We start from the raw sequence: 27,294 nt of genomic DNA on the forward strand, positions 1-27,294 counted from the left end.
TTTTTAATGTACTTAACTTTATTTATGTATACTTAATGCGTATCTTTAATTTGATTAAATACAGTGACTATGTTTCTTTGCACATTTAAGATAAGACAATGCGAAAACATTCTGAATGCACGTACCTAATTGCAAAGTTTGCTTTATAATTCTGTGTGATTTGTGTGTGGCTTTGTTTTGTTTCATGTAGCAAGAGCTTTAATGTCTATTCAAAATATTTACAATTCACTAAGTTGTGGAATCATGCATTGTGCGTTTTGTGGTAAAGCTTGCGCACCTGGAAACGCCGCTGCAGCGAAACTGCGTTATGGCAAAATCGAAACTAAGGAGAGCTCAGGGGAAACTAAAGGGCACAGATGAGGCTTATATCGAGGTCAAGTGGATTTTTTCATATTGATTCGGACTTGTGGGAAACCATTCTACCGAAGAATATAACATTTTATTTCTGTAATATGTGAATTGCTTGATAAACGTTAAATTAAAGTGTACTCTGAGTTCGAAGAAACATGTTGATGTTATAAAAAATAACCTTTAAGAGCCGGTTTATCAGTGGTGTGTTAAGGTTCTGTCAGAGAAACTTAACATGAACTTAAGCTGCTCGGTAAGACCATTTCATTTTAACAATATAATGTGAATATTACGAAGGAAAAATCTTCAAAGAGCTAGGTAGTTCAAGCAAAACTATTGGCTCTCGCTAAGATTATTTGATATTCATTACAAAATGATAATCGGCAGCTTAGCTCAGTGACAAAAATTAACACGACATTAAGAAATTGGCCCTAAAAGGGTGATCTTGAAAGCCGAAAATATCAGATTGACCCCAAGCTAAACCTTTTTTTTTCTGTGTGGCCCTGAAACGGACTTCAAACGGATGGACGGAGTACAGAATGGTAGAACTTAAAACGAGCGTTAAATAGACAGATGTGTTTTGAGCTTTAGTGCTTCGGATCCTTGTTGTAGTCCACGTAGACGCGAACCACCTCCCCGGAATACTTGCGCTGCGAGGGCATGAAGTAGAAGTCCGGTGTGTCGGATCCACCGTTCTGTCGCGGATCATCTCGCGACCGATCATAGCCAGAGTCCCGATCGCGATCCTGGCGATGGCGACGCTCCTCCTCCCTCTCCCTCTCCCGCTCCCGCTCCCTGTCCCGGCTGCCCTGGCGAGCGGCACGCCGGTCATGGGTATAGTAACCCGAGGGCTGCATGCTGGCCGGGCTCTGCTGGTAGTGGTGCGCCTGCCGGGGCAGGGAGTAGGCTCGCTCCGCATAGGAACTCCTGGAGTAGGGTGCTCCACCTCCGCCATTTGCACCGCCCACACTGCTCTCCTGAGTGGCACGTCCGTTGGTTCCATTCTTGCCCTGGCCATTGGGACTCTCGTAGTACATCTGGGACTTGCTGGTCGGGGAATGGGACATCGGCAGCGTCGTCTGCTGGCTACTCGTGGTCGACTGATGGCGGTGGCGGGCCTTCTCCTTGCCCGCCGTGCTGCTGCTGATGTTCTTCTCCTCCGTCTCGCCATAAGGATCAAAGGCGTAGTTGGTGTTCGAGGCGAACTCCTTCCAGGGTGAGTTCTTGATGAGTTTCTCCTGGAAGCACAAGGAGATTTTAGCATGATTAAGTGGTAATTTCGTTGGTTTTTCTTTTTGGTTTTTGGTGCTCAGCCAGTCAGCATTTGGTGTGGGTATATTTTGGGATTTGTTGGGTGGACCATTACTTTAATATAATATCTATAATATTTTGTTTGTATTTTACTGTTCTGCAAATGTGCCTTGTGCCTGCGTTTAAGCCGAATCTTAAATCCATATGAAACCAGTAAGATATGGCCAAAATAAAGGTCATGTTAAAAGTCGGTGAAGTTTAATAAAGATGGAAAAACAGCTAGTGGTATAATATAGAATTATGTAAGAAAGGTTCCAAAGGTTCCAGAATTTTTTGGGGTCTTACGTAGCACATATCAAATGCTGACTGGCCAGGAAAAACCACACACAAATTACGTGAAATTCGAATGGATGTGGAATATTAGAACGAACTGGAAACACAGAAATAGGTTAAGAGACAGTCAGAGAAGAGAAGGGGAGAGAAAAGAGATCAAAGATTACCGTCCAGAGTGAGTTTTTTTGTATTTTTTAGGTTAGGTGACAAGGTTAATACACAACAGATACCACAACAGAAAATATAGAGTTTTGAATTACCCATTCAGTTATAGAATTTTGATAAACGCGGCACCTACGCAGATGCAGATACAGTACATAGTCAAGAGGTTTCCGGTACTTAAACTAACTATAAGATGGGTTCGGTATTTTGGATTATATCGTAAATGCGCTTAAGGCAGTTGTAGCTGATGCTCGGTTTTCAGGTGGATCGGGCAGTGGGATTGTCTATACTCTAGAGTATAACTGATCTGATCTGAATTTGATTTGTAGATTATAGTCTTATAGATCGCTAGAGGGCTGATAGTAGCGCTGGTGCTGTCGCTGTTGGTACATGCGCCACTCTTCGGGTATTACGTAAACCAGCTTTGAACGACACGGGTACAATGGGGAAAGATTAATAAGAAAGGAGTGACAGAAGCTTCGCTGACACAGAGGGGAATTCAATCGATTAGGGAACTTGTTGCAAAGAAATGTGTTATAAATGTTACAGAAAATAATAATTCCTACTTTCTTTATTTTGAAAGATAGGATCTGTCTTCTCTGTGTCTGCTGAGCTTATGCTGACCCAATCAATCGGGTTCTAAACTCTGAACCTACCTTGGTATTTTTGCTCTTTCGGGATGATTTCCAAATGGTGCAGAATGCCTGGATTAAGGCGATAAGGACCAGGGCAGCAATTAAGCCCAGGACGATGTACAATCGCGTCTCGGAGAGATCGAAGAAGGAGAGTAGAGTCTCCTTGGCATTGGGCTCAGAGGTGCTCTTGTCTAAAAGAAGGGAAAATACTGATTATCCGAAGAATACATGTTACATTTTCGAATTCTTACATTCCAAAGCCTCAAAGTCCAGATATTGGGGATCCACCGTCAGAGAACCCACTCGTCCTGTGGCTATTTGATCCTTCAGAGCCGATCGGATCTTTTCGGCGTTCTTCTGAGCTGCTGCCTCACTAGTTTTGTCCACCTCGTTGGTCTCCAAATCGTGCTTCTTCTCCACATCCCCCTTATCGAACATGGTCTGAACCTTGGCCACCATGGTGCTGCCCTCCCTAAAAAATAATTAATTTAATTTTAAGAATATTTATAAAAACCTAAAATTAGTTTTGCTCACGTACTTTTCAAAACCAAGAATCTCGGTTTTATAATACCCAGTCTGAGAACTTAGAATGCCATTGAATGAATCTGATATAGTGGCAGCCAGATTGTTGAACTCTACAGTTCCCGGTTTTGGAGCTTCATAGGACTCGCCCAGGTTCATCAGCTTTACGGCCACTGCGTAGACCAGGCGGCTGGGAGCCGGAGTGCTGGTGCCCACAAAAACGGACTCGAGTTCTGTTAGAAAGTGTAATAAAATAAGTTTAGCTTTCTATCTTTCCTTCTTCTTAGGATCCCTTACCCTTGCCGCAGGATTTGATGCAGACACGTTGCGAAGAGATTGGAGGAACTTGCTCGTGCTTGCGGATCTTCTTGTTCACCACATTGAAGGCACCTCCGAGAACCGGGAAGAACAAGTACAGGCAGTGGTCGTCCGTGAAGGACAGGTCCTGTTCGTCATTGCTAACTCGCTTGCGGTTGAACTCCAGAATGGTCACTCCCTTCTCGATGCGTCCGGAGGCATTGTAGATGTCCTGGCGATCATCCAGCTTCGGCGGAGCATAGCCCAGCACCCAGGTGTCCATCAGGAAGGGTCTTCCGCTGCGACTGTCCACCCATCCAATGATGGCATCGGTCTGGGACATCCTCTGGTCATCGCTGAAGCCGATTCCCGTCCAGGTTTGTGTGTTCGACGTCTCGATGTGCCAACGCATCTCGTCACCCTTTCCGACCGTCTCCCAGCTGGCGTAGTACTCGCAGGTGTGCTCCTGGGGAGAGCAGCTAGACGGATACTTCCAGTGGCCAAAGCAGTCGTTGTCCAGGATATTGGTGCCCAGGTCATTACGGTCCGTGCTTGTTGCTGACTTTTCTTTTTCTATTAAAATAAGAGATATTGGAGAAAAAAGGTTGTAAAATTATGCTGATTACTTATTTTGAAGATATTCTGGTGGCACCATCTTATCATTTTAGTTGCCATTAAAACATGTTCGATTTATAGAGACCTTGAGTTAAAGATTTTCGAGTTATGGAAGCTCAGCTGTAAATAATTATACACCCAAAGAAAAAGGATCTCTCGATTTTTACATATTCAATCTACAATTCTCAAAATCAAGTGAAGGGTTCTTCGTTTGTAAAACTACGTTTGTCTCGAAAAATCAAGTCCACTTTCTTCTCAATTTCAGAATAATATCATTCCTAGAAACAAAATCACATTCTATTTTAAGATGTCTTCATCTCCAAAAAGTAACTAAGGATCACTATCAAGATATCTTCAACTCTAAAAACAAACCCAAGATCCTTTAAGACTGTTGATCTTATAAGTTTTTGGTGAGGTGTCTATCATTTAAATATCTTTGTAGGTCCGGCAGGATGAATAAATTGAATGCCACTTGAAGATTACTTACCAAAGAAATTGATTTGGGTTACGCCTCGTTGCATTTGACCGCCATGGTATTTCACCTCATCCGGCTGATAGAAGTTCTTGACTGTTGAGGACTGTGTCTCCTGTCCCTTGGCCCAAATGACATGGGTGAGGGCATCATCCAAGGTGTGGTCGGTAGGCTCATTGGCCACCAGTTTCTTACGGAAGATGATCGTGGTAACGCCGTTCTCCTCGAAGCCGGTGCCCAAAGCCAGATTTGATTTGCCGCCGTAGAATTCATCGGTGCGAGGCGTGGATCTATCACGGCTGTAGTAGTCACCCACCCTGCTGGCCAATCCCCGAGCTGCTCCGATCACGATGTCCGTGCAGTCCATTCCGTTGAAGTCATGGCGTGGTGTATACGGATTGAGTCGGTATTTGGGTGACTCTGTGAAGAAATAAACGGGAATTGGATAAAAATTTGACAGGATGGGACTAGGATGATCGATCCTCACCTGCCTCACGGCGCTGACGATCCGCCTTGGTGCTGACGCGATAGGAAACACTAGTAGAAACGGAGGAGACGCCCTGCTTTTGGGCAAAGTCCCCAGCAACTCTTTTGGTTTTGGCGCCCTGCGTTTCCGGTTCACTCTTTGGCTCTGGTTCGCTCTTGGGTTCCGGTTCGCTCTTGGGTTCCGGTTCGCTCTTGGGCTCTGGTTCGCTCTTAGGTTCCGGTTCGCTCTTTGGTTCCGGTTCGCTAGTGGGCTCCGGTTCGCTCTTAGGTTCCGGTTCGCTAGTGGGTTCCGGTTCGCTCTTAGGTTCTGGTTCGCTAGTGGGTTCCGGTTCGCTCTTAGGTTCTGGTTCACTCTTGGGCTCTGGTTCGCTCTTGGGCTCCGGTTCGCTCTTAGGTTCTGGTTCGCTAGTGGGCTCCGGTTCGCTTTTAGGTTCTGGTTCGCTCTTAGGCTCTGGTTCGCTCTTGGGCTCCGGTTCGCTCTTTGGCTCTGGTTCGCTCTTGGGCTCTGGTTCGCTCCTTGGCTCCGGTTCGCTCTTAGGTTCTGGTTCGCTCTTTGGCTCCGGTTCGCTCTTAGGTTCTGGTTCGCTTTTGGGTTCCGGTTCGCTCTTAGGTTCCGGTTCGCTCTTGGGCTCCGGTTCGCTCTTGGGTTCTGGTTCGCTCTTGGGCTCCGGTTCGCTCTTGGGCTCCGGTTCGCTCTTAGGTTCTGGTTCGCTCTTGGGTTCCGGAGCAGAGGCTTCCAACGTCGTGGTCAGATCCCCAATGTCCCTTACTAACGGGAAGTTCTTGCACTCCGGTGTCATTCCACGCGGCCTCCATCCGAATCCCACCCAGGATGTGCTGTTGACCCTCAGAACCATCTCGATCTCCTTCTGCTCCTCAAGAAGCCTCCAGTAGACGTGGTAGTCGGGCGACAGTTCCTTCTTCGAGTACGAGGAGAGGTCGAGGCTGGTCGTCTTGTAGGGCGATCGCTTGTTGCATCCAATTCCAAACCATCCAAAGTTGCAGTAGCACTGCTGCCGGGGCAGCGAGCTTCCACCCAGATCCACGCACTTGCCCTGGACACCGCAGTCGGCGTCCGCGGAGCACTCGTCCTTGTACTGGCACTGCGGGCCGTAGAAGTTCTTTTCGCACTTGCATCGCGAGGGGAAGTACTTGCCATTTCCGGAACAGGTCTCCTTGAAGTCCTTGCGCAGCTTGATGTCCACATCGGCACAGGACCAAAACCGATAGCTGGTGGACCACTCATCCGCCTGGCGAAGCAGCCTGAGGGTGCAGTTGAAGCACTCGAAGTCGTTTGGGATCTTCACCTGATAGGACTGGGCACTAAAAAAATGACAGATGTTTAATACAGATGGTAAAAATATTATGAACACTAAGAAGGACTAGGGTTGTCAAATCAATTTGTTTTAATTTAAAGAATAATGAATTTAATTTCAACAACGTTTCAGTCGTACCTATTATTAAAGTAAATTTTTTTTCTGAAGAATTCGCTGTTCGTTGTATTCTTCCGTTATCAAAAAAAAACTTATGTTTACAATGATACGGAATACTTGGTTTGCATAAATACATTTTTTCTTTTTGGCTATGAACTCGCGGTTTTGTGTATAATTGAGTTGTCGAACAGCACTTATCTCAAGAATTCGCGGTTTTAATAAAATTATTGTACACAATTTTACGATTTGACAAAGCTAATCAAAATTTTACCAAGAGTATATAATATATAAAAACATATCTATACTCTTTGATTTTAATTCATATAAACCAAATTTCCCGGGTTAATTTAGAATTTAAAACTCACGTGACATCAGTGCTCACAAATTCGGAATTATTCACATGGGGCGTTAGGTCCAAGACAGGTCGATCAAGGGCATCCAGTAGTTGCAACCGAAAACCGCCCTGGAAAAGAAGCGATTATGATGATTATGATTATGGTTATGTTATGCCAAAACAATGACTGAGAACTTGTGATGCGACGATGTCGTGCAGCCAAGCCAGAAACATGGGAATCTCTAGTCGCAGGGTTTGACTTTGACTGCGTGCATGTGAGGCAATCGCTCGAGAATGGATTCTCGGCTAATTAGCCCCTGGCGATAAGAACCCCCCACCAAAAAAAAGGGGCGTATCTGCTCCCATTGCAATGGATCTATTCAGTCTTACCTTGTGCGCAAAGGCCAAATGCCAGGTGACGTTAAACTGCGTGCCGGAGAGCAGCGATGTGCGGATGGAGCCTGGAATTAGGAAATCAGAGCGTGATCAGTGGGCCGGTGATTACATGTGACAGTCGCCCAGTCCAGGGCCATCTATTTATTTGCCCAGATCCAGTCACATGAGCATAATTAAATCCAGTTTCCCCCGTCTGGAATCGGACTGGTTCTGCATTGAATGGCATCGAGTGCACCTGCATCTTGGATACCTATACCCAACTCCCCCTTGGCAAATTGTGCATGACAGCTATAGATATTTATATGTATGTGCTGAGACCCAACCCCAACATCTTTGTGAACCTGCCCAGACGAATTTCATACTCGTCTGTTGCATAATCATGCGGTAATCTTCGCTGAATTCCACTGACCAGCTGTGAAAAAGTTACAACCTGAATGGAGGGACAGGGATCCCAATGCAGCTGCACAAGCAAAAATCACTAGCAATCCTTTATTTTTAGAAAATTAGCATTATAAATGGTATTTTGTTTTTAGACACTGTCAACTGAAGGACTAGTTTGGATTACTTTTGATGCCGAAAGTGAGTTGAAGGACTAAAGAATGCCATTAATATCATTTTAAAACCTTCTATATGATCCTATAATCAAATGACACTTGCTGAAACTTTGACTGATGATGTTGTTCAGTAGAGCCTTTTATTAGTTTGCCCCGACTTTTTCGACGAAATTTATGCCGGTATCACTTGACCATATTTATCATAATTGTATTTCATAATGGTTTTCATATTAAATATACCATATCTCTATTCAAAATAGGTGTCTATAACTTTTATATTTCTTGTGTAGATATTTTTTAATACATGATGATGCATTTTAGAGAAATGACGCTATATTTATTATAGCCAATAAAATACCTTGATATTTTTCTAGAAAAGTATTGCATTTTCTAGAAGGTGCTCAAAGATTGAGTATCATCATATTTTTTCGCCGTGTCCAGACAAGAGGAGCTATCAATGGCCAGCTCGCACATCGTTTGGCAGCCAATACACGGCGAACGAGTCGCTAATTGAGGCCATTAAACGTTTATAGCGATGTTGGATCTCCGAAAGCGAAAGGAGGAGTGTCACTTTCCCGATGTCCCCGCGTCTGTCTTGTCTTGGCCAATAAGGAAGCTGAAAATTATGATTACTCGGCTGGCACGAGATCGCACAGCCAAGTTAGCCAAAGTCATTCGAGTTGGGAACATAAAAACCACTGACCAACCACTTGAATCATTCGATTTCAATGGTCGTGCAGCTGCCATTTGATCATCCCAATATGGTCATAAGCTGACATTCGAAGCGATGGACATGTTAGCTATACTCATACCGCACAAAAAAACCCAAGGTATATCTATTAGATACACCGCTTCTTTAGAGCCAAGTCTTCAGGGTATTTCAAAGTTCTATAGGTTTCTATAGGAACCAGCTATTACCAGTTGTGGGTCACTAGAGGCTCATTCTTGGCGGTAAAACTTTTGATTTCTATTGCGCAATCATTAGAGGAAAATCAGCTCCACTCAGCTGGAAATTAAATGGGCTTCCCTGGCTGGCTTTCTGGGCCACTGGGAAATGGAAATCAGTTTGAATCGAATGCGGATCAGTGCATTCTTAACATTTGATTGCACCTGACGCAGAGCCACAGACCACACACACACGTACACTGCTAAAAAACATAGTAAGTTACTCTATTTCCATATAAAAATGTGTTGCTTTAGATATGGAAATAATCAATTAAGGAATTAATGTTGAATAGAATCATTGACGTAACATTTTTATGCAATATTTTCAACTTATATTAAAATCCTTTCAAAATAAATCTTGCAATTTGATATATACAATATGAAGATATTTATTTAAACCACTCTAGTTTTTTATCAGTGTAGCTTCCCATGATTTAATAAGATTTCGCTTTGTTTTGACTCGAAACGGAAAGCCGCCAAACCAGATCGAGAAATGGGTTAAGCGACTATCGGTGGATAAATCAAGTGTTCCCATTAATAAATCGAAACAACATACAAATTATGTCCGAAAAGGGGCGGTAAACCTGTATCCGAATCTGAATCGCATCTGAATCCATGCACCAAATTAGCAGGTGTTTTTACTGTATTTTTTCGGTGATTTTTTCCACATTTTTTCTTGTAGGTTTCCCATGGCTTGGACCGATCGGTCGAACTTGTCTGGTTAATATTTTGTACGCCTTTTCGTGTTTTTGCTTCTACTCCGTCATATTTCCCATGAGCATGAGGCCCGCGAAAGTTGTTCACCTTTGCATTTTGTTTTTGGAGGCTGTTCAAAATTTTGTATCTGTGTGCTGGTTGAGCTTGAACTCGCCAGCGATGTCTGGCCATTTCGAAAGTCCGTCCCGCTGGATTCAAATCGAAAATCGTCGGGGTCACCTTGGCTGGTCGCCTCATCTCTGGCGGAGATGCGCGTGAAATCGGTTTATAATTGATTGGAAACTTGGCTAATTTGATCATAAACTGAATTCCATCGATCGAGGGCGGGGGGAATTTTCGGCTTAGTGTTGATTAAATATGGCTATTGATGGAGGAATTTTAAAAAATTAAATTGCATTTTCTAAAAGCTTATCAACGTTAAATTACTTGCACAAAATATAATTTTCATTAAATCAGCTTACAAACGTTGTTTCATTAGGTACTATTCAAAAAAAGTTATGCATTTTGTTTCACTTTTTGGGCTTTTGAATAGTATTATAACAAACTTTTATAGGCAAAACTTTATTATACTTCATTATTTGTGTTATATCCTATTTCTTCTTGTTACAAAAATGTTGTGCGCATGTAATCGAGTTGAATTTTCTCATAAGGTGGGTTCGGTAAAAAGTTGTAAATTTGTTCAGATATAAAGTAAAAAAGAGATTTTTCAAATGATGTAGGTATCCCATGATCCCTATCCTCTGTGTAAACCTTAGCCATTATAAATAGCTGAAGAACAGTAGTTTTGTGGAACTCTAGACTTGGGTGGAGGAGAACCTGGCAAGCATTTTAATAATGGGCGGCATTACATCATCCTCCCCAAGGCAATTTGCAGTTGTTGATAGAAGAATGTTCGCTTGCATGCATTCTAATTGCATGAGTGCAAAAACGAAAGAAAATACAAAAAACCGACAGCCCAATATGGTCGACGCCTCTCACGTAGCCGTTAACAAAGACTTCCGCCATACAGACAGACCACTGTACAGGGTGCACTGCAAAAGGTTGACAAATACACTTCCAGGCAGCATTTTTGCCTCGGCTAACGAAGCGTTGCGCATGCGCCGTGGAGGGCAATAAATTTCAGCATTTCTTGCAGCCAAAAACAGGGGCGGAGGAAGAAAAGGGGCGTCGAAAAGGGAGGTAGCGGGTGGAGCGGAATAAGTAACGTGCCATAAAATTAATTTCGCTTTGGCAACCCTACACTGGCTGCCAGTTGCCACCGTTCGACACCGCCGCCACTGCAGCAAATTAGCCTGACCAAGTGGCTAACGTATTTCCAGCTTTGGCAGCTCTTGATATTTGCGATACTTGCAGTGCTTTGGTACTTCTGGTGCACGGAGAATAAAACATCAGTATGTGGCGAGTTTTAACCCTAGAAAATCTTACGTTTTAATAGGTTTTTTAGGGATTTTTCTAAGACACCTGCTATAGACACCAATCATAATTAAGCATTTAATTCTTAGAATCTCAGAGACTTAAAAATACATTCAATAATCTTAATATTTTTTCTATCTGTTGATATAACAACAATTATACATATCACAGATATTTCTAGAGATTTTGGTATCTTATTTTAAATCCATTTTTGTTAAGGCCGTATGACACTTGGTCAAATTTCTATTTACTTACTGGATTCAGAAAAAAAGTCATCCCAAACTAGATTAAAATGCTAATTTATATAGTAAATCAAAACATATAAGCCTAAAGATATTGTATAGGTTGCCGTGCATTTTTAAAATTAAGCTTAAGCTTCTTAAGTCAAGAATTAACCACTGTCATAATGCCATAACTGCTTTGGAATATTTTTATTTTATAACAAATCATTGGTTTGTCTGGATTGGATTTTATTTTGAATTGTGTTTAGTAAAAGCTTTAAAAAAATTAAAACAGAAAAGTAAGTTTTCAGGAATGGAAGGGAAATTCAAACCATTGAGAACTTAAAAACTTAAAAATTCCTTAATAGTACTCTGTTTTTTTTTTCCAGTGGAGCTATTTGCATTCCCTGTGGTGTAGCCACTGCTGCTGTGGTCAAGGAGTTTCGCTTTAGTTAATTGCTCGTGACGTTGTCTCGACCAGCCCCTTAGGGGGCCACCGACCGATCCGATCCGATCCAATCCCAACCAATCCACTTGCCGGTTGGTATTTATGGATCCAAGCGGTCTAAGATGCAGATACAATGCATTTCGATAGATATATGAGCTTGTTCTGTGCTGTGCATGTGCCTGTGGTGCTGGCTACTTATGCATTCCCGGGCAATATTACGTATACGTAGCGAGGTCCGTGTAGACGGCTTAAATGTCATTTAAACCCGGCGCTCTCATTGATATTCCAAATGGCTCACAATGCGACATTTTGCTGCAGGATTTAGCAAAGCCAAGGCAGGAGATTTTGGTCTAAAATATGAGTTTCAGGCATTTCAGACAGTTTTCAATGCACTGATAAAAAAGATGTATATCTTGACTCGCTTTTATCCACAGTATTTTTTTGCACAATCTTACTCTTTTTCTTTTTTTCCGTTTTGGTTGAATTTTTAAAGAGAGGAAATTCTAGAAATACCACTTCTCAATATCAAATTTAAATTATTCAATGGTATAAATGGTACTTAATAAGTTTACCGTAGGAATATTAAACTCTTACTTTATTTTTTTTGTGTATGATAAATGGTTTTTGGTTTTTCTAGCAACATTGCGATGAATGGTTCTTAATAAGTTTATTTTTTTTTTGTGTATAATAAATGGTTTTTGGTTTTTCTAGCAACAACTGCGGTGATAAATCTCTGGCAGCGCTTATTGAATATTGCCCAAGTCGGTCGATGCAATTGCGGCTGACTAATTGACATTAGCATTGAGCTGATTGCTCTTCTAATTATCAAAACCCATGTGTTGTCAACCCCATTGGATTGCCCAAGCGATGTTCATCACCATCTCCATCTGCCGACATGTGACACAAGAGGCGACCACAACTTGACCTCCATTCCAGTGTGCTCAGCACGCCAGCCGACAATTACGAGCCATGTCGCCTTTTTTGTGGCCATAAAAAACAACATGGAAACAACAGCAACCAAGCCAAATCAAAACAAATCGTGTGGCCGCACTGAGACAAAGGCTGTGGAAAAGAGTGTCAAACACGAACAAATTGAGACGGATTAGACGAGGGGCAAACACAATGCAAACAAGATGCTAGATGCTGCGCAGAGGTCAGCAGTCAGTCAGTCACTCAAGTACCTCGAAGTCCCATTTCCAATCCCTGCGTTTTTGTGGCCCAGTGAACCAGTTGCAAGATGACAGAAAGGGCAGCAGCATCAAAGCAGCTAAGAAAAAACAAGGAAGAACGCTATAGTCGAGTACCTCGACTATCAGATACCCGTTACTCAGCTAAATGGAGATATGCAAGCAGCAAAGCGAGATTAAAATGCGCCACCTACCGGCGGTATACAGATTAAAGCGTTATGGGCGTTAGAGTGGGCGTGGGAAATTTTTTTTTAGATCAATCGATAGGTATTTACGAGACCAATACATTTCAGTTAAAATTTTTTATCTAGCACGAAAATTGTGGGCGTCACAAGTTTTTGCGGTTTGTGGGCGTTAAAGTGGGCGTGGCAAACTTTTTTTTGGGTCAATCGATAGGTATTGATGAGAACATTACATTTCAGCTAAAATTTTTATTCTAGCATCAAAACTGTAGGAGCCACAGTTTTGGGCGGTTTGTGGGCGTTAGAGTGGGCGTGGCACTCTACTGAAATAAACTTGCGCTGCGTAAGAAGCTCAGGAATCTGCACGCCAAATCTCAATAGCCTAGCTCTCATAGTTTCCGAGATCTCAGCGTTCATCCGGACGGACAGACAGACGGACAGACGGACAGACGGACATGGCTAGATCGACTCGGCTAGTGATCCTGATCAAGAATATATATACTTTATGGGGTCAGAAACGCTTCCTTCTGCCTGTTACATACTTTCCGACGAATCTAGTATACCCTTTTACTCTACGAGTAACGGGTATAAACATCAGCCTCATTTGGCTGTCACTGTCAGATACAAAGATACATCTGTAAACAGCGATCAATCTGCAAATAAATCATAGATGTAGTTGGGGTACAATGTTCGCGATTAAAGGTTTATCAAAAACGTATATTCCCGCATCCATAGTTTAGCCATCTATAACATGTACATCAACAAATACACTAGAGGCAAATTTTGATTTTAAAACCTATTTTAAGTTAAATAGGCGGACTAAAAAACAGACCAAAGGTTGCCTATTTAATAAATTAAATTAAATAATAAATTAAATTAAATTAGAAAACTTAAAATATATTAAAGTTAAGGGATTTCAAAAATTTAAAATAGTAGCATTTATTAGAGTACTATTTTTAGACATTTGTGCTTTTAGCAAGCATTGTCTATTATAGGGTAAAACTGCTTGCGTAAGTAAATGCCAGGTTTTAAGTTCCAGTTCTGAGAAAAGTTTAAAACCATTCAGCCAACCTACACAGAAAATTCCGATGTTCTCATCTGAGTTGAAAATGATTCTAAAGTTTACTTATCAAAAAGTTGTTAAATAACCAATTTTATCTTTTCTTTTCTCAATATTTCGTTCTAATATTGATAACATTTATACCAAATGTTCTCAATTCAAGAACAATGTACTCTCTGTGTATAGTCCTATACTACATCATTGTACAAATCTTAATCGTAACAAAAACTATTTTTAAATTATAAAGGTCTAAAATAGTTTAATATATTTGGCAATATTTTGAAATAATTATTATTAAATTTGAACCCAACCAAATCCAAAGCATTCTGGCTACGACCATGGATAGAGTAACTAACATTTTCGTAATATTTAACCCCTGATTTTACACTCCACTCGCCAATCGCGCGGCTCTGCCCCCGGCGACTTCTGTGTGGCGTAATGCACTGCACAAGTGAAAGTTTTTCACTTGCAGCATGTGGCATTCCACTTTGGCTCTCGTCGGTGGCGGTGCATACATCATCATCAAGGCAGCCAGTAGGCCGCAGTTGCAGTTGCAGTTGCCATGGCTCAGAGCGGCTTTTTGGCCAACTCGAGACGCGTTTGGCAAGCTGCAGCGCACAGAAAACGGCAAAAGTTGTCATGCCCCAAAATGGGTTAAACGTGCCACCGTTGCCCACGTTGCGTATACGCAATGTGCGCGCGTATATATAATTAAAAAAAAACCAACAACAGACCGGGCAAAACAAAGCGAAATGAAACTGCAAACGAAATTGAAAATGAAAATAAAAATATGGGCAAGAGCTGCGCACAAAAATGTCGTTCAACGGGTTGTACAATCGATATAGGTATAGGTATGTATATATACTCGATATGTAGGTACGTACTTTATGGACATATCCATGGAAATTGATTTGGCATTTTGATGCGGCACACGTGTGCCTCTTGCCAGTTGCCAGTTGCCAATTACCAACCATCTCAAGGCAATTGTCGGCTGTCTATAATTGATATGCAAACATTATCGATGGGGGGACTATCCCACAAAAAATGAAAAACCCTTAGCCCCTCTTGAAATCAGCGCAATCAAATGTCAAAACTCGAGAGGTGTTATTTTAATTCATTTTCGAAAGTGCATTTTACCAGGCACCCATAAGTCAATATATCCAACGGATATCATAATCGAAATGCTCATAATTTTTTGTATGACCCAATTTCTTTGCCTGTGGATCTCCACTCACCTGCGAACAAGTGAATGGCGGTCGAGTTGCTTCTCTCGCTCGCGATATGCAAATTAATTGGTAACACTTTGCAGTTGAGGCAGCACTAACAACAATAACAAAAGTAGCATTGAGCAAGATGCCACACATATAACACACATAACCATAACAATAACAACGGAGCATAAGCATATGCATATGATATTATGCAAGCGAGTGCAAAAGCAAAAGTGTTTCAGCTGCAAAATGCACGTCTCTGAATTATGAATACATTTAAACAACATGCAGTGCGTTTCGCAGGTGTAAGTCATTAGCAGCCCCGCTTGAATGGCACAAATCGATTTTATTTCCATAGATTCAAGGCTTTGGTGTATGATATATGGTGTGATATATGCTAGCTTATATGACTTGAATTTATTTAACTAACATTTTAGGTGCAATCGACTGTATTTCTATATAGTCTTGTGCTTTTTTATTTACTATTAACAATATTCTTTTGGTTAAATGATCTATTATTGATATGGTATGGTATGGTATATGGTGGCTTTTTTATTTAGGATGGCATTTCACTACAATTTTTGTGGGTATACTTATTTTGATTCTTGATTCTTGATTCTTGTGTTTTTTTTTTATAATAGCCAATTACGCAAGGTTCTTATGAATTATAGTTATAATTCAAATCTTCTGAATATGGTCACGTATTGTTGAAGATCTTTATGAGATAAAATATTTCATCGGTTTAATTAAGGTGCAATAAAAGTATTTAAAATCTAAAATAACTAATATTTTTCAAAGCTTTTATATGTTAATAATTAATCTTGAAAAAACTACTGATACTAGAATTCTAAAAAAATATAATCTTGAGAAACAAGCTCAACTTAGAAAAAATTAATCTTCGTCGTTAGCCTTCTATTGTTTGACCAATTAATTTAAGGAAAAACCTCAAAAAATTATATATTACTAATTTAACGATCATTTACGCTGGGTGCTGCCCAGCACTTCCTGCTTCTCTTTCAACTCTCATTTGAGCTTATGAAACGCACTGTATCTCTGGATGTTTGTGTGAATTGAACGTGCTTGACCAATTACAGTCGGCAAACAAAGCGCACATAACCAGCCGTAATAAGCCATAATATTATAATCAAAGCGTGCCTGGCAGACGAGCTGAGTAAACCCACCAAAGTTGGCCAACAATTGGCGATTGCGACATGCATTTTCATTGGAGCTGGGCCAATTATTGCTCCTGTTCCAGCAGCTGTGTTTCTATTTCCCACGAATTAAATCAGAGAAATGCATTTGCAAGGGAATAAATTAATTTAAACAATTGTTCCATTATTTTTACCTAATTAAACAAAATAATATGCATCGAAAGATGTGTTTGTACTAGCTTTGGTGAAGTGAAAAAACAGCTCCATGCGATTAATCATTATTTTTTACCTAATTGATACTAATTTTCAGTCAAAAATTGTTGTTTTTTTGTTATTATTGGCTTTTATAAACATGATGGAATTTTTAGTCAATGAATAATACAAATATTTGTATCATATACTCACATGTTTAAGACAATTAGCATCTCTAAAGTTATTTTTCAAAATTCAACAGACGATAAGAAGTAAACAATACAACATCCACAACAATTTTGATTTTTTATCAAATACAATCAATGAGAACGGAATTTATTATTATTTATTAGTATTTATTTCAAGTCTTTTAGGTTATCCAAAATCGAGGTCACTTTTCTGAAGACAGTTCTCCCCGCAGAATATCGTAAAAAATATGAGCATTTTAAATTGATAAATAAATAAAGAATATACCACAAGTGTTACAATGGATGCCTATTGATTTGGAGACAAAATATTACCTCCTACTGAAGTAGTTGGAATTTAAGTTGATTAAAACTTGTGACACTTTTTTAGTTAGATAGGTTTTACCCACTAATATTTATCGGTGTATTTTTTATGTATATTAGGCTACCGAAAATCCAGGTCACTTCCCAACAAAGAACACTCACCTTTGGGCATGCCACATGGCGCCTTTGTCCGCGCATTGTCCAGAAAGTCCAGATCGTATTTGCGGGCAGGTGGATAGGTGAGGGCCACATGGGCCTCCGATCCGAAGTATCCAAGTTGGCAGAAGCACCAGGCGGCGAGCAGCAGCAGGGCGCTTCCGAGTCCGAATGGCGAATGTCTTGTATTATTTATAGACATTTTGTATAATTTATTTCTTTACAATTTCTGACGATTGTCGGGGAGTTTTCTTTCGCATTAGCACCGCTTGGCGTGTCTATTCAAGCGCCTCTTTCTCTTCTTTTGTGCAATTGATTTTTAGCGGGGATTTCGGCGGTGTTTGGAAATTATATAATTAATTGGACGCACATCTCAGCTGACGAATAGTTGACTCTGAAAGAGGGAAAAAAATATTAATTATAGAAATATTTATTGGCCAAGAATTGCATAATTTTTGGGGAGACTTGGTACTAGACTATCTGAATCTGTGAAAATGATTTATTGCATTGGCCAAACAATGACAAGGAAATTTCCCACAATTCCATTAGAGTTTCTTTTTGCAGAAAGTGTCGAAAGATAGACACACGTTTCTCTTTTATTTTTTCACAGATTTCCAGTGTGACAGGCAAATACTTGGAGGCGATCCTCCTGAAGTGCGGTTCAATGCTCGATCGGAATTACCATGTGTCTATAAATCCGACGCCTTCGCAGCTGAGTGAAATCGAAGGCCTTGCCGCGTTCAACAAACTAATCAAAGCCAATGACAGCTGCCCCCCAAACAGACAAACTCCAAAAATCTATGAGATACTTTGGACCGCCAAAAAAAAGCTTGTCTAATGAAACGACATAAATCAGGGGCCCAAAGCTACCTGCTCTGGGTTTTATTTCTTTTTTTTTTTGCTCTGGCCTAAACGACAACAAATGGCGTTGAAATGGGCGTAAAAATGTGGCCAATTCTTTGGCTTTGGAAAATGGTGCCACAGTTTTGACAAGCAAATTGCATGCAGCATGAAATCTCTGTTTTCTTGCCCCAAGATAAATCAACGACAATTGGTGTTAGTTGGTTTTTGGAGCTGGCTGGCTGATTGGCGAAAATCTCCACGATTTGGGGGCAAATGGGAACGGCTGTGCTCCACTTTTCTCAGAGACATCTCAGGTAAGCAGCGGGCAGCCAGTAATCACCGACTCATTGTCCAATGCCAGACCCCCAGAAATATCTATATATATAAAAGCTATATACAAAACATTTTTATAAGCCATAACGGTGCGGCAGCAACTTCCGAGGCGGCAGCTGACGCTTTGGGTGACCGCCTCGTTTGGTTTTGATTACCCGACTCTAGACCAACTTGGCTGGCCTGGCCAACAACTGTCTGGCATTGAGAGCAAGCAACAATGGTAACAACATCAGCATCAGCAACATCGACTGTGACTGTGACGACCACATTGGCCTGACATTGAAGTCGCCAAAGCAAAACAAAATCGAGAAGCATGTAAAAAATGTTAATTAAGACGAGCCACACAAGCAAATGGAGTCGCATTAAACAGGTATCTGGAGCAGTCTTCGCAACTGGGCTAGAACTATAGGTCGAAATTTTAATTGGATATTGGATTGCACACATAAATGTGTTTTGATGAATTTCTGGTGATTAACTTAGGTCTATCCTTGAAAAAATATAGTAAATTTTAGTGGAAAACCAGACGTTCCTAACTCTTTACTTTATAAGGTTTTCGGTCAGATTACTTAAAAAATATTTAAAAACATAATCTATAATTAATTTCATTTCATATATATATTAAAGCTAGAATAACCCAATTATTGTTTGTTTAAAGTTCATAAAAAAACCAAAGTTTTGTAATATTCTTACTTGATTAAGCGTTGATTTCACAATGTCATGTTAACTTTTATCACAGTGTAAAATTGTTTCAAAACTTTGTCGTTCATAATATTAGAAGTACTTTGAAAAACCATTTTTTTCGGAAAAATGTAACTCCTTGTTAACTTTTTTGACACATGGCTAACTAGAACCTTGACATGACATTGAGAAATTCGACGTAAGTCGTAAAGTAACGCACTTTTAAGCACTTTAAAGATCTGTAATTAACATCAAATTAAAGAAACGAATTTGTCTTTCGAAAAATGTAGCTTCATGTTAACTTTTCATGACAGATAACAACTATAACTCTAACATGACATTGAGAAAACGGATCTAAGGAGAACTTTTTATTTAACTAGCTTATAAACTTAGAAGTTGTAAGCCAAAATATATACAAGCTTAAACTTTAACTACGGTTGAAAGTGATCTGTTTTTTTTTGTGCAACCCAATCTGCCCACATTTGGGGCAAAAGCAAACTAATGGCGCCCAGCTGGAGACGCAACTGCCAAGAAAAGTGGGAAACTCCGGGCTCCGAGCTCCATTCTTTGGAATGGGCCTGCGTGATGCCAAGTCAACTGTCATGAGTTGGCCAAAACCGAGCTTCATTACCCAACTGACTGAGGGAAAACTGTTCGGGCCTGGAGTGGAAGTTAAAGCTGACTTAAGAGTCTTAGGTGAGGTGAGCAATTACTTTAATTGAATTGCCTCTCGAGTGCTTTGCATTTCCACTAATTAGAACCGAGATGTAATTAACGAACTTGGCTCGGACGTAGAGCGAATTCCATGAGCGAAACGGATTCGAATGCAATTCACACGCCATTAAATTGAAGTCCTCAACTTAACGCAACGCAACTCGATTCGAATGAAAAGAACACTTGACTCGGTTCCTACGACATATCGATTATGGCCAACTGTGGCTGCGGACATAAACATTTGGCCACGCTACTCATGTTCGATTCACGGCGACAGCGAGTGGAAAAAATGCAGTCCAACTGGTTACGAAATATTCGAAAAGCTCATTCATGTTGGGCCTCAGATACGATTTTCAAAATACGCTAGCATTTGTATCTGCAAATGTATCTGTATCGCTATGTGTATCTGTGACTGAGTCGGTTTCTGTTTGGGCACCGGAAACCGGTTACTGGCCCCAAAACAAAATATAGTCAACTATTAATGGATCGACGATAAATCGATGCTATCGGACCCGGCCAAAACTCGGACTCTGGGGCGGCAAGTGTATCGCCTTTGGCCGCTCCCAAAAGCCCCGAAAATCGAAACTAGAGCCCGATCTGTGGCACACTCTTGACCAAAATACTTCAGTGGAATTATTATTATGCGCGAACGCTCCATTTTCGGCCAGCCAAATTAGAGAATAACATGGCAGCCAGCAATTCGGCCAGATAAGTACAAAATGGTTAAGTAAAAGAGCTGAAATTGATTTTAAATGAGACCGTGTTGGCCATTTGCCATTGGCGATTGTGTAACCACTTAGCGGCTAAGGGAGAGGCCAACAAGGAAGAGAAACATAGAGATTCATTTAAGCCAACAGGTAAAAACAAAGGTTCGGGAATTTTGTTTGATCTTTTCAAGAACCCTCAAAGATTGAAGGAATATTTTTGAATTAATTTCTTTTCAAGAAGTCGCAGAAATCCATGAAAATTGGTTCCAGAATTTATTACCATAAGAGAAATTTTCAAGAAGCTTGAATAAATTCCCTTTTTATGTTGTTATAGAGATTTTGAGGCTTATCTTTCTTTAGGAACTCTTATTTTTTAAAAACCCGCAGAAGTTTTTAACTTATTTTTTTTCCAGAACTAGGGACTTACGAAAATATTTTTTTTATTTATATCCATTTGGTATAAGAAATTTTCATAAAGGTTTCCAACCTATATTTATAAAGGTTTAAGGAGCTAAAATATTATGAACGGGTTTTCTTTTTAAATTAGAAAAATCTTACAAATATGATTTAAGGTAAACATTAATGAGGGGATATTCTGACGATTTTATAAAATATTTACAAAAGTTATGGCCTAATAAAAAAAAGGAAATTATACAAAAGTTATGGCCTAATAAAAACGGAAATTATCTAGAAAATGATTAGCAAGCTGGCGCAGCCAACTGACTTTCTAATCGCGGCTTTTTGACGAACTGTTCGCACCACCCGGCGTATGGGTGATATGTGTATTTTGGCCAGCGGCTCTTAACGGTCCATGTGACTGGCTACTCGAATGGAGCCAAACAGATCTTACGGCTGCTGTGCGGTGCGAAAATCAGCTCGTCATGATGGTTATGCGAGTGCTATGGCTGCTTTTTGTACGCTGTTTGCCTTAAACATTTCGTGTTTGGATTTCTATTTGCGCGAAATTTCTCAACTTTAATGTCACGCACCACGAATCCGCCACCGAACTTGGACGGGGAGTCAGTCGTCGATAATATGTGATTGACAAACATGTGTGCCGAGTTGGCTCATTATAATTACTTGGGTGCACAGAGAAAAAAATATTGCGAACGGTAACTAAGTGGAGCTAAGTGTACGAAAAATGTATTTATTGATTTTCCATTTTATAATCCATTCATAATACTTTTCAGATTTTATAGACGGATGAAGGTGCCGGCTGTGAAAAGTGATAATGCTCGTTAATCCATTCCATTGGGGAGTTTTTTATCAAAGCTTCGATGACATCTTCGGTTCGCAGTGAAAGTTGCCGCGACGGAATCCAAGTTTTTCATTGACTTTTATTTGTTTTCTATTCACCTTCGATTTCGACTTGGATGCCTCGGAATGCAACTAAATGAAAAGCAAAAGCACACAAAAAATCCGACACTTTCGATGGTTTTCTATCAATTATGAAAATTAAGCCATCACTAAGTTGACAAATGATTGCATATTTGGCTTTTATAAATGTAGTGTATCTCAGGCCCCCACATTTCCGATATATTGACATATATATCAACAATATAATTTCCGCTGATTAGCATAGTGGAACCGTGTAATCCCGTCGAACTGGTGCAGCCAGTTTGTCTCCAGAGGGTCTTTCGCTTTCGGCATAAGTATTTCCGAAATTAAATTAATTCACTGTTCGGCTCTTGATTTCTTCAACTTTCACAAGAACGAGCTACACGGGTTTGGTGGAGGAGGGTCACCTACGGGTTCAGGGTGAATCCAAGGGTTAACTCGCGGCAAACAAGCGAACAAACAACAAAACAAGCGTTTATTTGCTGTCGCTTTATGGCCGTTAAACTTGATCTCTAAACTGGCGAGAGCCATCCAAAGTACTTGTAGTAAACTTTGCCTATAAGATCGTATTTCATACGGCCAGGCACCGAGATTAAATGATGGCCGTTTCGGCTGAGTGGGCCTTTGGTATTAGAAGGCTGACGGGTTGAGAGGAGCAGGAAAACCACTGACAGCTTTATTAGGTTTGCTTTTGTATGCCCCTCACTTAGGTGGATTTACTTTATAAGTAAATTAATCAGATCCTAAATGAATGTTGTCTTATGTTATACGAAAATATATTATTTTTACTTTCCTTTGCCTAATAAAAAATATATATATTACAGGTTACTATAAAATCATTGAAACCATCAAGTCAAGAAACTGGTATACTTAAAAAACTACTCAAATCCAATAGTCAAAAAACAAACTACTTTAAATTAAAGTAATTTTAAGACGAATGTTTATTTATTTTGTATATTTAAATATTTATCATTATAATATATTACGTGCTTTATTAATTTTAATGCGATACAAGTATTTTTTAATATCGCTTCATAAAAAGAAAACAAATAAGGGTAGTTAAAAATCATTGAAACTATTAAATCAGGGTATTTCCAATCGTCAGGCCTTTTTTGCAGTAGCTGCAAGTACATTCACGTTTTTACGATGGCCATAAAAATTGATCAGATCGAAGCGTAAATCGTATTTATAAACATTAAATCATTTGTGGGATGTTCTCCCCTCTCTTAAACCGTCTCTACTTTTGTGCAAAATCATCTCGGCGATTGGCGTCAGACGATCGCAATGACATTCCCGGCTCACAATCACAATCACAATCGTAATCGCATCCACCTGTTAATTTATTAATGAGTTGCAGAAACCTGCTTGGTCTTTACATAAGTACCCGTATAAAATCTTTACAAAATTTGCTCGAAAGTCGTTAACGGCAAATGCTTTTTAACCCTCTTTTGTTTGTAATCAAGAGAATAACTTTCGCAAAGCAACAAATAAGTTTTTGGCAGAGGCCTTTGTGTGTCATTTGGGGCGTGTTGGCCAAGTTTTTTCAATTTTGAGAGCAATTGGCCAGCGATTACCATAAAAATCTAAGGTCAGTCGACGGACGCCTTACGCATTGCAAAGTGTATTAAAGCCAGCTGTTTGTTTGGTTTTGTTACGGTCTTTTGCGTAATCCGATGTACGATAATGTCCATTTACACGGTCCGCTTACAAATATTCGCGGCATTGAAAAGCACGCGGCTGAAATGCCAATCCATTTGGGCCCAATACAAAAGACTTAGGCAACGAACGCGCAGCATCTCGACATGGGTCAGCGTAAACAAAATAATAAAAACAATTTAAAAATTCAATTTGGCAAACGAATGCGAAATATTCGCTATAAAAACTGGCTCATATATATCATATATAGTATGGCCGAAATTGTTCAGGTTCGTTTTGAACAAGTGCACAGATTACAAATTGGTTTTTGTCCGACTTTGACAGTTCAAATTACTTCTGAAGAGTCAAGATGCGCTCCAAGGTCCCCCCACCTGTGCCGAGTATATGTTACCAACCAGTTTGTTTAGCCAAGCGGACCCCACACCATCCCCAACCCCCCGAATCGACCATTAGACAAACCCGTCCCGAGATTCTGATTCTGGTTTCGTTTGCCCTCGCGCATTCTCACTTTTTTTGTTGTTTCTGTATTTTGATGGCTTTTTGTTTTAAGCTGTTATTTTTCGGGGCTTATTGGTATTTTTTTTATTATTAGACGCTGGAATTCGTTGGCCAGTAAGTATGTTAATAATAGAGCTTTAGATGAGTGGCAGTAAATACTTTTATAATGCCCCCAAAAATAAGAGAACCCTGCATGGTGTGGGTAGACATAGCCTGCCACAACCTCACACACAAAGCCATGTGCCTGTGTTGGCCATTAGATGTTAGATGTTGGTGGATGTGGATGTGGATGCCATCCGGTTTTGGCCTTTGCAGCTGCCAATGCTGCTCGGCTGCATTCCGGGCATGACTAAGAGAGCCGCGAGTCGCGGGAGTTATTACCCTCAAGGTCACTTCTGCCTAGGCTTCTGTTTCTCCGGCGGTCTAATCTTGGCATGACACGGCACTGTGGTGGTCAAATCGATAGTACACAGAAAAATAATACATCATTAAAGATATATGATATATGACCTATGAGTGGAGATCACTTTTGTGAGTATCAATGTCGGAAAGGTCCGCAATTTACAATGGTTTCTTTTCACATAAGGTATTATAATATTCTTTATATTAGTTAAGAGTAATATCTAAAAATATAAGAGCTTACAATAAAAAGAGGATTATTTTGTCAAATACTAGAAGTTTATTATAATACAGAATACCTGTTAACATGTAGCGCAAAAAAAATAGATGGCAATAATTCTGGGTAAACAAACTTCACTAGTTCTGAAAGTTTTATATATGTAGACTGTTGAGGATTTTATAGACTGTTGAGGATGCCAAAGTCTGAAAAGCTGCGTAGTTTTTGGATTAATTAAAAAAAATAGCAAAGTGTTTTGAGGCATATCGTTAAGATACGCATATATTTTTTGAATGCAGACAATAAATATTTTAAATAATGGAGAAGCGAGTCTACGGATTTTTTTCCATGTACCACCTACCTACACCTAACATTTTTGCCTGATTGGCTTAGAGGGTCAACCATTAGCCAAAGCGGCTCAAATGGAATGGAGACAAACAGTTATCGAGGTGATGAAAACAAAGAAGAATTAATTAGATTCCGCTGCTGGATAAGGTAGACTAATGAAAGCCAAGAAGATACCTAGAAAACAGGTGACTCAGAGCGAGTTCGACATTTCTTTTTATTCGCCTGTGATTGATGGACTTACATACGCGCATACGCGATTTTTGCGTTTTGGCCATTCTTGGCCGATTCGCCTGGGCTCGGTTTTTAGAAGTGATCTCATCTCATCTGCCACAGCTTCGCCTCGATTCTGACGGCCCCATCCCACATCGATCTCCGGAGAACAATCCCAAAAGCAGCTGTCAGCTGCCAAACGTTAATATGCAATAAATTATGCCTGGCACTGTACTGTCTGTGCGTATCGTATTGGATCGTATGGTGAGTGTCTATAATTACAAAGGTTTCGGGGCGAATTTCACTTTTTTCCATCTTCCGCTGCGGCATGTGCAGGGAATTCCTAAATTGAGCGCCCGTTTGCATTGCCAATTCAGCGAGCATTCCTGCTGCTTCTTCTCCTTGGTCTTCCTGCACGTCTTAGGTATATGTATGTACAAGGTAACAAACCCAAGCCAAAATTACACGCCAAGAAAATATTATAATTTTTTAATGATATTTCAATTTTAAAACATTTCCAATCTGTTTTGGAAGTATATGAATGTGTCTTCTAAATTTTTATTGGGATTTTATATTTTGTAATAAGTATAAACTTACGCAATTATGCATTTTTTCTTATTAATTTTCTATTTAAATTTTAAAATATAAAATAATCCTATATCTTGGAACTAATTATGAAGAACAGCGACGAATATGGACAAGGATTATGCTAACGATTTGTGGAATACCCAAGACCCAACATAATACTCAGCCTGTTTAATAACTTGGAATAACTAAAACTTCTTTATTTATATTTCTTTCCTAATAAAATAACTTGGATAATGATCATGCCAACGATTAATGAAAAACTGCAGACGCTATAGAGAAGTCAAACTGTTTTTTAACTTGGAAGAACACTAATTCTCTTAAGCAGAAACCTAGTATTGTATACTTGTATAAAACCAATATTTCTTTGAAAATGTATTCATTTATGGTTCCTCCAAGGAAACCTGGCTTACCTGAAGAAAGAGAACGAGCTGCAATGGCGAATGCCAGAGCTAGATGTGGGCGGTGATAAGTTACGAAAAATGCAGGCGCACTGGAAGATCCAAATCTTAGTCCCAATCCGAATCCGAATCCAAGACCGACCGGAGCTAATCAAAAGTTACAACACGCACGCGCTCCGTCGATGGGACAAGGGGCGGTTGTCGGATTGCGGGGAGCACGACACACGATCAAAGTCAAAACAATGCAACCGCGGCACTTTTAACTTATTTTTTTTAACGTTCTCCGCTGATGATGCACACCGCGAAGTTTACAATTCCAGCGGATTGCACCCACAGGGAAGCGAGTACAAATTAATGAGTACTGAGTACAGTACCAAGTACTCGGTATAGGTGTAGGAGGTGATGTGTTAATCAATCAACGAGCGCGCATCGAAAGTACACTATTTGCCACATTGATTTGGTTACTTCTGGCGGTTGTTGTTCGTCAGTTTTTTATACTTTTTCGAATTTTTGTTGCAACGGCTGTACGTGACTGCCGAGCACTTGCACAACGACCGCTAAAATCCAGGGGATCCACGCTCCGGAAGGCACGAAATATGCGACGACACCGCAGAGCTCAGCAGGAAATCGGAAATCGCAGGACCAAGCGCACCACACGTCCGCACACAAGTGCGTCTCGATCGAAACTGAAGATCGGATCGGGTTAGCAGGTGAGGCGAGCTCGGGTCTCACCTGAAAGCTCTACGCAAAGCTCTCTCTAGGGGTCTTTCTCGCCGGATCTGGCAACGCGGACAGAGCGGCTTAAGACGGCTGATATCTGGGTAAGGGTATTAAATACAGAAAAAACTTTTGGAAAAAGTGAACCTATTGTAAAAAAGACTTCCCCAGGAATCGCAATCGGTTAAAAACTGAATGGAAATACACCCGTTCTGTATGACATTACTTAGGATGCCTGTAAATTCCTTGAGGAAGAAGTTTTTCTACAACTTGATTACACCGTATTCAATTATAAACAACTTCTGTCCTTATTATGTAAGATTCAGAACAATCCTAATCAAAATTCAAAGATTAATACACTTCAGATATTACAGTAAGACATAAATATTAAAAAAACGTTCCAATAATTGTCTGTTGTTC

The 27,294-nt window shown here is 40.3% G+C and overlaps 1 protein-coding gene across 2 annotated transcripts; it reads right to left on the reverse strand.

Annotated features, from left to right (window-relative positions):
• Nucleotides 1-26,849, reverse strand: nahoda (DOMON-like domain-containing protein nahoda). 2 transcript variants are annotated; one of them, XR_001767458.4, is made up of 12 exons: nt 26,170-26,849; nt 17,237-17,624; nt 7,279-7,349; nt 6,920-7,017; nt 5,123-6,444; nt 4,651-5,055; nt 3,549-4,121; nt 3,268-3,484; nt 2,981-3,201; nt 2,751-2,920; nt 2,193-2,516; nt 1,445-1,586 (listed from the first exon to the last, which is right to left on the reverse strand). XR_001767458.4 is itself a non-coding variant. In XM_017074108.4 (11 exons), the coding sequence occupies exons 2-11, from the start codon at nt 17,430-17,432 to the stop codon at nt 936-938; spliced, it is 3,924 nt and encodes a 1,307-aa protein (XP_016929597.3). In that variant the 5' UTR covers nt 17,433-17,624; nt 26,170-26,848; the 3' UTR covers nt 1-935. The 2 variants fall into 2 exon arrangements, 1 of the variants encoding a protein (XP_016929597.3); XM_017074108.4 differs by lacking the exon at nt 2,193-2,516 and having other exon boundaries at nt 1-1,586; nt 26,170-26,848.
• Between the last annotated feature and the right edge of the window lie 445 nt (nt 26,850-27,294).

Source organism: Drosophila suzukii, chromosome 2R (assembly GCF_043229965.1).
Source record: "Drosophila suzukii chromosome 2R, CBGP_Dsuzu_IsoJpt1.0, whole genome shotgun sequence".
Lineage (NCBI taxonomy): Eukaryota > Metazoa > Arthropoda > Insecta > Diptera > Drosophilidae > Drosophila > Drosophila suzukii.